The 13,246-nt window shown below is 45.7% G+C and overlaps 1 protein-coding gene across 3 annotated transcripts in view; it reads right to left on the bottom strand.

Annotated features, from left to right (window-relative positions):
• Positions 1–907, bottom strand: part of ACAP2 (ArfGAP with coiled-coil, ankyrin repeat and PH domains 2) — a 167,877-nt gene extending 166,970 nt beyond the window's left edge. For 2 of the 3 annotated variants that reach the window (XM_082626128.1, XM_082626130.1), the window contains exon 1: positions 592–907. In XM_082626128.1, the coding sequence (XP_082482254.1) occupies positions 592–644 (53 nt within the window). In that variant the 5' untranslated portion in view covers positions 645–907. The remainder of the gene's footprint in view (positions 1–591) is intronic. The other variant, XM_082626129.1, reaches the window with a different exon arrangement.
• Between the last annotated feature and the right edge of the window lie 12,339 nt (positions 908–13,246).

The following is a 13,246-nucleotide window of genomic DNA, read 5'->3' as shown; positions in this document are numbered from 1 at the left end:
CCCCCGACTCCCGTGCAAAATCAACCGCCAGCGCCTTCCGAGGAGCCCCCCCGGCAGGGGACACGCCAGCAGCAGAAATCGACATCCCAGTTCGCCCCCCACTCCTTCCTCCTCGGGGTAAAAGGAACTAAGTGAACTGCAGGAGGGTGCCCTGCAAGCTCCCTCAAAGAAGGGCTGGGGTGGGGGTGGAAACGAAGAAGCAGCGGAAGGAAGGGGAAAGGACGAGCGGCAAGAGGAAGGGAACGTGAGCGCGCACCGCAAAGGGCACGAGTCTTCGGGGAGGCGGCTGCACCCCAGTTCCCCGGAGCTGGTGCGCCCCGCCTCTCGGGCGCTCCGCCCCGGGCAGAGAGCGAGGAAGGGGGATAAGGGGGCAACATCCTCCTCTGGCCCAGCCTCGCCCCTCACGAAGGGCTAGTCGGGGCTGTCGTGCCCTCTCCGGATCGGGAGCGACGGCATCGGCAGCCTGCCCCGTCGGAGGGCGCGGACTACGGGGCCTCCCGCGCGTTTCGCGGGCTGCCTTTCACGCCCCCACCGCCGGGGGAGGCAGCTCCGGGTGACGCCGGCCCGGCGCCAGGCGGCCGCGTCGGCTACCTGAAGCGGGGCGAGTCCTTCAGACACTCCTCGAAATCCACCGTCATCTTCATCCTGCCTCCGCCTCGTCTCGCAGGCGGCGCTGGAAGAGCCGAGGGAGCCGCGGGAGCGGCTGCGCTGGGGACCCAGACGGCTACGGCTGGCGCACGGCCGCGACTAGCGCTGCGCAGAGCTGCGGAGGGCGCCTCGCCCGCTGGTCATAGCAGCCGCGAAGACGGCGGCGGCAGCGACGGCTCGTCAGGCCCTAGTCCTGCCCCTCTTCCTCCCGCCCCCAGCAGAGGACCGACCTCAGGGAAACGACCCGGAGTGACAGCCGCAGCCAGCCAGCCACGAACACGACGGCCAATAGGAGGGGCTTCCGGTAGCACCGCCTGCGGGCGCTCGGGCAACGCGCCTGAGCGACGGTAGCGGAAGCCAGTGAGCGGCGCGACCGTGGGAGCCACCTTGCCAAAAGCGTCCCGAGGGCCAACCAGGATGCGCGGGCGTCGTTAGGCGGGACGAACCGGTTGCTGGGAGGCCGGCAGCTGAGGCTCCTTGGGAAGGAAGTCACGTGGCTGCGCGCCGCGCTTCCCCCGGAGCCCCCGCCTCTTCTCCTGCTTCTCCAGCCCCGCCCTGCTGAGCTGCCAACAAGGAGGAGCCGCCGCCTGCAGGTCTGAGAAAGGAGAGCTGCTTTTCAAGGCAGCTTTGGCAGAAATCTGAAAAGGGTAAAAGAGTGGAGATTATAAAAGGAAGAGATGGTCTAAGCCACCACTTCCTTTCAGTTTAGAGAAACTGAGGCCAGGAGAGGAGCGAGGGTAACTTTAATGCTAAAATCCGTCTTTCACTTACTGGCTTCATCACGTAATGATTTGAAAGTATCTCCCATGTATTGATATATATTTTAATATAACCAGAGACTACTTTCAGAAGGAGCTGGCATTTGGGGTGGGCATGGAAAGATCAGAAGGATTTAGACAGATAGGGGAGGCAGGGCGTTTTGTGTGGAGGAACCGTTCTCAAAACCACAGAAAACATTCCTCCTTACTGACCCCTTTCTCTCAGTAGCCTTTGCCAGTTCTAAGACGATAGGATTCTGAAAATGCAGGCTCATTTACTCAACTTGCAACACCTGCCCTCTGATACACGATTTTTCTAGGAGCCACTGTAAGATACTCATCTTCTGATCCCCACAATAATCCCACAATCCCCTACTTCTGATTCTTAGATGCCACGAACTCATGGCATGTAAGTACCATGGATACATTGTATTTAAGTATATACTTCTAAACTCAACCTAAAAACCATACCCGTAAAAATGCACAGGGAGGGTGTTAGAACAGCATAGTGGCTCTGGAGGTAAGCTTTTGGGATTTGCCTGCCAGCTTTCTCACTGCAAAATGAAGATAACACCACTGATCTGATAGAGTTGTCCTGAGGCTGAATGGATAAGAACTCAAGTCAACAGTGCCACATAGTAATCATTCAGTTAATGTTGGTTATTATCATAATTGTACCACTTTCTTCTTCAGTACCATAAGCAGAGGTTAGGTTTAAGTCTTCTCCCTTCCACTGCCTAAAGTCTTATATAATAACCCTTTTGACCATCTGGTTAAGTATAGCATGATGGCATGCTGTTTTTCATAACGTATGGTTATATCTTGATCTCTTCATCACCTTTAGAAAGTAACAGCATACTTTTGAGACATTTCAAAGAATATACGACCATTATATACGTTTCTTCTTTGTTTATAAACTTGGTTTCTTTTTTTAATTGAATTGCATATCCCTAGAATCTACACAGCTTCTCTTAATAACTAGAAACTATTGACAGTTAAACATTCAGTGTCCTCAAACACTTCAGTTAGTCAAGACAACCTCTTCTAGATTTGTAACTTCTGTGTCAAATTTAGAGAGTTGGCCATTTCTACATTTAATTGTATTCCATATGCATGACAACTAATCTGTATATACAATATCTTATTGTTTCAATCGCTCAACACAATGTAACCTTTTGGAAGACACCTAACATGACACTTTGAGATTCAGATTAAAATTCAACTGCATGGCATCATCAATGCAAATAACTAAGCTAATTATCAAATGAACATCTTTCTGTGGATGGCTAAATTTACATATACCTAGTTAGTGATAACACTGTCACAATTTTTCTTTGCCCTGTGATAAAGCAAGCATTTTGGGGTGTCAATTACAATCTTACAATTGTAAGATACATCCTAAATTGAGAAATATTAAAAGTGAGATAGGGTAGGAACATTGAGTCTTAGAATAGAAGAATTACAATATTATTATTCTTATAATAATGGAAACCAAGGCCCCAAGATACAAAAATAACTTGCTAGGTGACTCAGGCCCCATGATCCAGACTCTAACTGCAAACTGCCCACTCTCCCTTTAGAATTCAGCCTTTACAGTTGTGGCTCTGTCTGCCTGTGAAGCATTTCCTTTTCATCTCTTTAAAACGCAGCTCACATGCCACCTCTTTCAGGAAGCCTTCTCTGTTTGCTGAAATACAGACCTCTCTTTTCAACACACAGTGAAAGTTAGTTACCAGGCCCAGTCTACACTCTTAGATGATATAAATGATCAAAACTTAAATCTCTTCCAAATTTCTTCTCCCTAGACTTCCTAGTTCCTTCCTCCAAACCCTCTGGAACCCTGCATACCCACAGCCCTTCCCAGAATGCTTCTGATTTTCTCTGAGAATACTTTTGACTATACATCCTCTCGAGCACAGGTTGTTCAGTGCCCCTTCTCTGATCCTTCTGAACCAGGATACATAGTCAGCAAGAGTCTAACTCTTGACAGCAACTTATAATTTATATTCCACCTTCATGTAAGAATTTCTTCTTTGAGGCTAATATCATCTAAATAAACCACTGTCTTACTTGCCTCATTGCTGTTATCTACCAATTTCCTAGTAGCCCCCTCCCTTAGCCTGACTAATTGCATTGCAAATTATCTCAAGAAACGGGAATTATGATGAAGGTAACCATGAGCAGTTACTAGAACTGAGAAGCCCAGAAACTCAGGCATCTCTGGGCACTGGTTTCCCTCTCTTAGCAGCTGTATCCTCTCTCTTTCTCACCTACTCCCCAACTCCCACAAGTTTCCTCCTTGCTCTCTTAGGGATTCTGTTCCCCTGTGAACCTGGCTTGCATATAAGCCCTCATTGCTACTTGTTCCTTCAACAAGTTGGTTGTCAGATGGCTATAGGGGCCGAGCAGATAATGTAAATGAATGAAGCTGGCCAGGTGTGAGCATATGGCGTGGGGAAGGCCATGGTGAAGGGGAAAGCAGGTGCCCTGTGTTCTACTTGGCTTCAGTTTTTGCCATATCAGACTTTTGAATTTTACAAGAGAAACCAAATAGCCAGATTTCAGTGTGAAACCTTCCAATTCTCAAACGTTGGCAATCCATTCAAAATATGATAAAACATTGCACAGGTCATAAAAATGTATCCGGGCCACTCTGCAACTTCTAAATATTTCTTGACAATTCTTGATGTATCCTTTCAACCTATGCTCCTGGAGCTTATCATTTTAATCTGTTTTCCAATTCCCAGATCCCAGGAGAAAATCCGATTAACCCAGCTCATCTTTTCATGACAGGTCACACCGGTCCCTGGCAAGCCGATAGAAGGGCAGGATCACTCAACTTAATCATTTGTACAGGAATGGTGTCAGGATGCAGGATTCAGGACAGCTGACTACTAGACAAGGCAGTTTCCCTAAAAGAAGGTGTCGATGGCCAGGTCCCATAAAACACAGCTAGTAAACTCTCATCCAAGACCTTGGCCTCTCACTCAGTCTTCCAACCCCAATTCCTACCTTCAGCTAAGGCGATTTCAGCATTCACTCATTCCTTCTTCATTCAATAATATCCATTGAGCATGTACTCTGGCCAAACCCTGTGGTAGGCTCTGAGGTTTACAGGTGAAATAAACAGTGTCTCCCGTCTAGAGCTATCAGACCAGAGGGGGAAATATGTGATTAGTTCTGGGCCAGGAGCATGCACAGGGGGCTACTCATACTCTGATGGTCATTTCTCCCAGTGAAGGAAATAAGGTTTCTCATACCTCCACAGATATGAGGGATCTTGAAAAAGTAAGATCCAAGAGAAGGTGTGGAAGGTCTTTCCAAGGACCTTTAATCACAGAGAACTATGTGACTAAAGCCCAGAGGTAAACGTTAACCAGATACCAAGGACCTTGTCTGCCACACTAAGGAATTTGTATCTTAAAGCAGTGGGAAGCCACTGGGAGAATTTAAGCCTGGGAGTGAGATCTGATTTGAATTTTAAAGGACAGTGGGGCAAGGGGGTGGGGGCAATTTCGAGGTTTCCAATCAAGGCAACCACAGTCAAGAGATGTTTAGGAAATACAGTTAAAAGGTTCTGATGGCCAAATGAATGTGAGGGAGGCAATGAAGACTGAACTCCTAGGATGACTCCAGGTTATAGGTTGTGGTGACTGGTAGGAGGTGGTGTCATTCACACAGAGAGAAGAAAGGTTATCTCTTTGGCTCAGAATATGTCACTCCAGAAAGTCCTTACATGTTCCCATGGTAAACTTTGTCTCACCCAGAACGTTCCATGCACAAGCTCAACCTTCAGTGTTCCCTGCTGTCTCACGCACACACATTCACTTCACACCCCAAGTCCCGACCCCAGGACTCTCTCTTTCAGGTTGTTGGGATCCACCTGTCTGGTCTTCCTCCACCACTTCAACAGCTTTTTTTTTTTTTTTTTACCATGCCCCCTACCTCTCCCTAGGTCATTCCCTGGCTATTTCACACACCCAGCACTGGATCAATCCAAAGATTTCCTTCATGATGCCTCCCCCGCTAGTTGTTGAGCAATACTGGAGACAATTTATATCTTAAAGCAATGGGAGACATTGGAAGAGTTTAAGCAGAGGAGTGTGATGTGATCCAATTTGTATGTTAAAGGGGGCTGAGTAGGCAAGAGTTGAAGGCTTTTATGGCTGAGACTGTATCACTGCATTCAGTAGTTCAAGACTTGGACACTACATACTTAGGCGTTTCAACTGTCTTTGTACTATTTATCTGTTGCCACATCCCTGGCACACTGACACAATGGCTATTCCCAAACTTTGCCAGCCAAGCTGTGGCCCACGCCTCCATGATCTATAGATAATTTTGCCTCTTCACAAAGAAGACAGAAGTCATTAGGTAGGAATACTCTTCCCAGCCCTGCCCCGCATACTCATCTACATTCCCATCTTCCTTACTTCTTACCCACCTATCTCAGAGGAAAGTGTATCTCTTCCTTGTGCTCCAGATGTCACCCCTTCCATTCTCCTCTGAGAAAGGTTTTTTCTCGGTATCCTCACCCTTTCTCTCCACTGACCTTTCTTTCCTCTTTGAAGAAAAGAGAAAGAAATAGAAGCATATATCCTCTGTATCAGTAAGGATCATTTTTGTTGTAAGAGAAACTATTTGAGTAAGGCAAAAATAAAGAGTTCATGATAAAATAGGATGATTTCACCGGAATGGGGATGACAGGCTTTCCATGGGCCTTGAGAAGTATTTGGAACCAGGACCTGTAAAGCCTGGATGCTCCCTCCCCTCTGTCCTTTCCAAACATCTGCTTTGTTCTTCTGCACACCTGAAGCTCACTTCACCTGACTGTCCGGGCCCAGCTCCCGAGATTAACCAACTAACTGGCAAGAAAGGGTTTTCTCTCTTGACCCAAATTCTAAATTTCTTGGGGGAAGTATCAGCCCAGCTTGGATGATGTACCCCATCAAGGGCCAATTGACCACATCAAGGGGACAGCCACATACAAACATAGCTTCAGAAGCCTCCCTCTGTGACCATGTGGATAGGGGATCAGTTAGCAAAGAAGGCGGACAGGTGAGTTGAGTAAACCACCCCTTTGGCTATTGCCAAATCTCCCTCCATTGCTTCCTAAGATTCTTAAGAGCATCGTCGCCACATTTTCTCCTCCTGTTCATTCCACTATCCACTGCATTCTGTTCTCCACTCCCTACCCACCCCCATCAACTGTTTTCAGTAAGGTCACTTTCCGATTGCCAAGCCAAAGGACACTTTCCAGTACTTATTTTTCCTGACATCTCTTCAGCACTTGACACTCTTGGCAACTCTTTTCACCTTGGAAACTCATAGCACTCTCAGGCTTAAAATTCTTCAATAGTTTAGCATCACCTAAAGCTATGGTTTTTAAGCTTTTCTTAATCATGGGACCCTTTGTTTAAAAGAAAAAGTCTTTCACCAGTACCCACAATTAAATGCGTAAAAGCAGAGTTGGTGTGGTTGAATTAGGAGTGGGAGACCCAGACCCCTGCCCACCTGGGCCCACTCCGCATCCCCAGATGACCCACCAGTGGACTCCAAAGAGATCTCACAGCTCTACTGAATAGAATTTGAAAACCACAGATCTGTAGGATAAACTCCAAATTCCTTAATTTCATAAATAAGGCCCCGTCAACCTGCCAACCTTTTCTACCTTCTTTGCTGCCAATCTCTCTACTCCAGACAGGTTCAACCATCCACGAAGGGATTCTTTCAGTGGCTTTGGTGTGCTTTTTTCTCAGCCCCACCGTGGTACATGATGTTTCCTCTGCCTGAGTGGGCCTCCTTCCTCTGTGTGCCTGGTGAGCTCCAATTCATTATTTGCAAGTTGTCTTAAATGGAATCTCCTCAGGTGCTTCCCACATGACGTGACTTCTCCTTTGTGTCAGCACATAACTCCATTAGAACAGAGTTCAGTTCAGCTTTATAATCTGAGATTTTTATACTCATGTTCTCTTCAGACCTGGAGCTACTGGGTGGTGACATTATGTTCTTTTCATCTTTTTAGCTCTAGAACCTAGCCTAGTGCCTGGCACTTACTAAGTGTCTGATAAATGTTGAGTAAATAGATGTATTTCTCTCCCCAAATGATCTTTAGATTATTCGCATCCCCATGGTTACTTGTACACGTGTATATACTTCCCCACCAGATTATAAGCTCAGATAACAATACTTATATGTTAGGGTGATGGTGAGAACTAAATAAGATGTACATAAAAGTGCCTAACAATGCCTGATTCATTGGGAGTTTTCCATCCTGGCTGTATAACAGAATCCCCTTTAGAGTTGTTCTGTGTTTGTTTGTTTTAATGTAGACTTGTGGGCCCTACTTACTAAATCAGATTTTCCAGAGGTGGTCCAGGGCATAAGTCCCACAGATGATTCTGATCCACAGCCTTCATAATTGAAACTCAATACATGCTACCTAATGTTCATTTTGTAACTGGCATAGGTCCTGTTGGGTCTATACTTCAGTACAGTCTGTACCCTCTGCTGCTCTTCTTCCTTCCTTCTGCCCCCTTCCCACCATCCTGCCTTTATGACATAGTAAGAAGACTTACTCTTTGCCCAACTACGTACCCCACAGATCCAAAACACCAGATTCTAAGCATTAAGAATCAAGAATGTAACTTCTTGATCTGGCTATGGTCTCTCTCTGAGTGCTTTTCTGGAAGTCCTCTCTCATAACCACCACATTAAACTGATCCTCAGACCCTGTTAACTTTTTCTTGTGTAATAGCTCTTGAATTTGTGCCCAACTTCCAATCCTCATTGCCACTGCCTTGGTTCAAGGCCTTCAATATCCCTTGCCAGAATTATTCTAAATAGCATCCTAACTGGGCTCCTTGCTTGTTATAGGCTGAACTGTGTTTCCCTCAAATTTATATGTTGAAGCCCTGTGCCCAGTACCTCAGAATGCGATTGTATTTGGAGATGGGGTCTTTAGGGAGGTATTAAGGTTAAGTGAGGTCATAATGGTGGGGCCCTCATTTAACAGTATGAGTGATATCCTTGTAAGAAGAGGAAGGGATCCTAGGGATGCAGGCACACAGAGAAAAGGCCAAGTGAGGACACAGAGAGAAGGCAGCTGCCTGCAAGGCAAGGAGAGAGGCCTCAGGAGATACCTGCCAACACATTGATTTTGGACTTCCAGCCTCCAGAACTGTGAGAAAATAAATTTCTGTGGTTTAAGCCACCCAGCCTGTGGTATTTTGTTATGGCAGCCCTAGCAAACTAATAGAGTCTTGGGTGTCCGGGGAATCCTCCACTTTACTCAGCAGAGTCAACCTGCCACCGTCAAAGCCGGAATGGCTGTCATTCTCTTTCCCAGCCCTCCTCACACAGAGGAGGAGGGACTGTGACCTAGGCTTGGCCAGTGAGAAGCAGCCACCCCAATCTTGGTCTCAAGTCATAGACAGAAGAGGAAACAAAAAACATTGTTTTGTCCAGTCCCTTTACTTTATAGGTGAAGAAATGGAGGCGCAGCAAAGAGTAATCTGTGCACTTATCAGACCTCATGGGGATTCCATGCCAGAGCCCAGGCTCAGCACACTGTTTCCTATTTCTCCTAAAAGCCCAGGAACTAAGGCCAGCTCCACTGGTGCTGGTCAACCAGCACCTGAACACAGTCAGGGACTGGTCAGCAAGGACAGAGGGGCACTGGTGTCTGCCACAATGGCAAAGGATCAATGTGACTAACCCTGACAAATCAAAAAGAAAAAGAAGGAAAAGACCAAGAATGCTCATATCTTAAAAAATGGAAGTAATACAAATGGACAAAAAATTATGAAATTCAGAAATCAAATACATGCAAATTAGAAAGATATACCTTTTCCTCCCCTCTCAGATGGTAAAGATGGAAAAGAATGCCCTAGAAAACAACCCATTAGAGTGTAAACCTCCTGAGAGCAGAGACTTCTGTTTTGCTCGCCACTATATCCCTATCATGTGACACAGAGCTTGGCAGATACTTGGGGCAATTTAATACTTAATATTCAGTAAGTGACTAGCACACCTGTGAGAGATAGGCTTTCCTTATTGCACAGGAAGGCAGTCAAATCCAAGCCCTGCAGCCTTCCCTCTGCCACAGACAACACATAAGAAAATACCTGTTCTTTAAAGAAGTATGACTGGCTGTACCACACAGTTCTGAAAGCTCTGGTGCATGAGAAGATAAAGTACCTTCAAAAAGGAAACAGGAAACATGTATAAGAAGGAAAAATTAAGTAAACACTGGTGAGACTGTGTAGATAGAGGTTCTCATACACTGGAGAAGCACAGAACTTTTCTGAAGGACCATTTGGCAATATGTATCAAAGTGCTAAATATGTTTATCTTTGAATTTATCTTAAGAAAAGGATAGGAGATATGTACATATACATGTTTGCTGCAGTGTTATTTCTGGAGAAAAAAAGATATATTCTAAATTTTTACTAATAGATGGGTTAAATAAATTACAATATATCCATACAGTAGAATACTATGTAATCTAAGTCATTCTTGGGGGAAAAAAAAAAGAGAGAGAGAGAAGAAAATAAATCCAATATTAGCAATGATTATTAGTTCTGGTTTAATCCTTTATGGTGTACCTCCTTTCTTTGTAAACATATATATTACTTTTATAATTGAAAAAAAAATCTTCAGACCTATTATTCCAAGAAAAGTAGACCCTAAAGTGTTTAAAATTTTAACTATTTGCTCTACTTTAATCACTTATATCCTGCATGTCTCTTAAATTAAGAAAATATTAAATAATAAGGCAGTTAAAATGAAAGTTTTTCTAAAAAATGAAAACTATGGGGAAGAGAATAAAAAGTTACGCTAAGAACCCAGGCTCTTTTTTTTTTTTTTTTTTTTGGACAAGGTTAAAAATAAAATACACGGGCTTCCCTGGTGGCGCAGTGGTTGAGAGTCCGCCTGCTGATGCAGGGGACACGGGTTTGTGCCCCGGTCTGGGAAGATCCCACATGTTGTGGGGCGGCTGGGTCCGTGAGCCATGGCCGCTGAGCCTGCGCGTCCGGAGCCTGTGCCCCGCAACGGGAGAGGCCACAACAGTGAGAGGCCGGCGTACCGCAAAAAAAAAAAAAATAAAATAAAATAAAATACACTATTATGTTGTTCCAATTAACTGAGAAAAGAATTCATATCACTAACTCAGGAAAGACAAACATTTTCCAAGAGAAATTTATACAAGCTTAATTTCTGTTCCTATCACCTGTTAGGCAACTAATGTGCACTTCCACTGAACCCTCTCTTTAGTGCTGAATTCATGGCTTTGAAAGTGCTTACACATGAGGATGTGGTATCATCACAAGGACATTTTGGTACTTCCTTTTAGTGGGCCTCAAAGCACATACCCGGTTTTCTTTACTTTTGTTATTTTAAAGAAAGTTTGGTACTTCCAAATACGAAAGTGAAGCTTTACTAGGGGGCTTCAGTTTCGTTGCTGTTGTTTATAATGTAAATACCTTGAACATTTGCACATGTACTAAGGGGTGCAATGAAGAGTAGGTCTCCTTCCTGCTGCTGTTGATGCTAGGAGCACTCATGTCTTCGCTGCTTCCTTCCTTACCTACCAAGGGCCACCCATGACCTTCAGCAGAACATTTACTGCTTTTCTTCCTAATATCTGCCTTTTGCCTTTAACTGCCTCTTGGCAGAGGTGCTAGGGAAGTAGAAGGCAATAGAAATAAATTTGTCTTCTTCCTCCTCGTCTTCCTTCATGTGCTAAAGTTGGTATTGTTAGGTAAAACCAAGCTATTGATTTTTTTTTTTTTTTTTTTTTCTTTTTGCGGTATGCGGGCCTCTCACTGTTGTGGCCTCTCCCGTTGCGGAGCACAGGCTCCGGATGCGCAGGCCCAGCGGCCATGGCTCACGGGCCCAGCCGCTCCGCGGCATATGGGATCCTCCCAGACCGGGGCACGAACCCGTATCCCCTGCATCGGCAGGCGGACTCTCAACCACTGCGCCACCAGGGAGGCCCCAAGCTATTGATTTTCATGGCTGAACTTTAAAACTTCTTTTTTCAATTTTTATCAACTGTAGGAATAGAGCCAAATATGTCCCTCACTAGAAAAGCTAAGAAGCTGCCTACCTCATTCCTTAATCTCTCCTAATGACAGGGTGGCTTGTTGTTGTTGTTGCTTAAAAAAAGAAAAAGAGGGGGGAGGAGCTGACGAATTTTACCTATTTATTAGTTCCTTTGAACACACTGTGCTATATCAAGGTATAGATCTACATTACCAGGGAAGTATTCTTTTTGAAAATGTAATGTTGACATTACTCATAGCCTTTTGCACCAACACAAATGCTCGCCCAAATCCTATAAATCCAAAGCTACACATTCAAACACCAGATGTGTGTGCTCTGGGAATGCAAGGGGAAGGATGATGTTTCAAGTTAGTAAAATATCGAGTACAAGGCATAAACTGTTAGAGAAGTGGCAGATTCCAGGAGCACAGCGGGTTAACTGCCTCATCCCCACCTGGGGCCTCAGTGCCTCAAGTGTAATGCTGTTCAATGTACTGTGATTTCAACATGACTGGTCACAACATAGCTACATTCAAAGAACAGAAATTGGGCTTCCCTGGTGGCGCAGTGGTTGAGAGTCCACCTGCCGATGCAGGGGACACGGGTTCGTGCCCTGGTCCGGGAAGATCCCACATGCCGCAGAGCGGCTGGGCCTGTGAGCCGTGGCCGCTGGGCCTGCACTTCCGGAGCCTGTGCTCCGCAGCGGGAGAGGCCACAACAGTGAGAGGCCTGCGTACCGCAAAAAAAAAAAAAAAGAACAGAAATTGTCCAACTCCTCTCGTCCCAGCCACCACAACTCCAGTTCCTCACAGTTCTGACTCCAGCTTTCTTACCTCTCTCAGAGAATTAGAACACTTGTTAGAGCAAAACTAATAGGTGGGCTAGTGCCAGTGGCATGCTGCCACTGACAAAAGCGGTGTATATCACCGCTGGCATTGGTTACATTGCTACATACATATAATTAGCCAGAGCAACCCTCCCCTCCACCCATGGAACAGCTGACCTGCCAGGCAACTTCTGGCAAAGAAGTTCCACAGAAATGACCATCAGGCATGCAGAGACCACCAATCTTCTGATGGACATAACAGCCCTCACTGTTCTCCTCAGCTGATTCCATAATTGGCCGCTGAAAGGGGCCTGGGTGGGCAAGGGCACTGCCACAGAGCTGTCGGCAGCTTGCCAACATGACTTGAAGGCAGCCGAGGTGGGTGGCACTATGGAGATAAGCAGTTCACACTTCCCCATCCTTCCCCCCAATCCCTAACTTGGAAACACAAGGTACTTTGGGATCTGAAATCAGCCTCCCGCAGCTGCTCTGCTCTGGATTGTGCTTTGCCAACTGCTTCCTTGGGGCCGTCCCTCAAGGAGTGGTTGGGTTTTGCCTTTTAGCTCACTATAGGTCACAGCAAGACATCTGGCCACACAATCAAACAGGGAGGACCTCCTATATCAGGAGTCATGATCTTACAGAGCCATAAGAACCTTAAGGATTCTATAAAGGACTCACCCAGGGTGACACAGCCAGCTTGCAGAACAAGAATTCAAACAGGTCTCCTGAAGCAGTGTTTCTCAAACTTGTGAAACCAGGATCCATGGTCAGAAATACATTTAACCTCATTACCAATGAGTGAATGAAATGTAGACATACATGTGATTGAAACAGACATGGCATGACACAGTATTGCCCTTTCCAAATGCTATGCTCTGTTTTCTTTTCTGTTGTTGTTATTCTTATCATTATTTTTTGGCCGCACCATGCAGCTTGCAGGATCTTAGTTCCCTAACCAGGGATT

Source organism: Mesoplodon mirus, assembly GCF_964341445.2.
Source record: "Mesoplodon mirus genome assembly, chromosome: 6".
Lineage (NCBI taxonomy): Eukaryota > Metazoa > Chordata > Mammalia > Artiodactyla > Ziphiidae > Mesoplodon > Mesoplodon mirus.
Note: the sequence above shows the minus strand (reverse complement) of the source record. Positions and strands in the feature narration are given on the sequence as shown.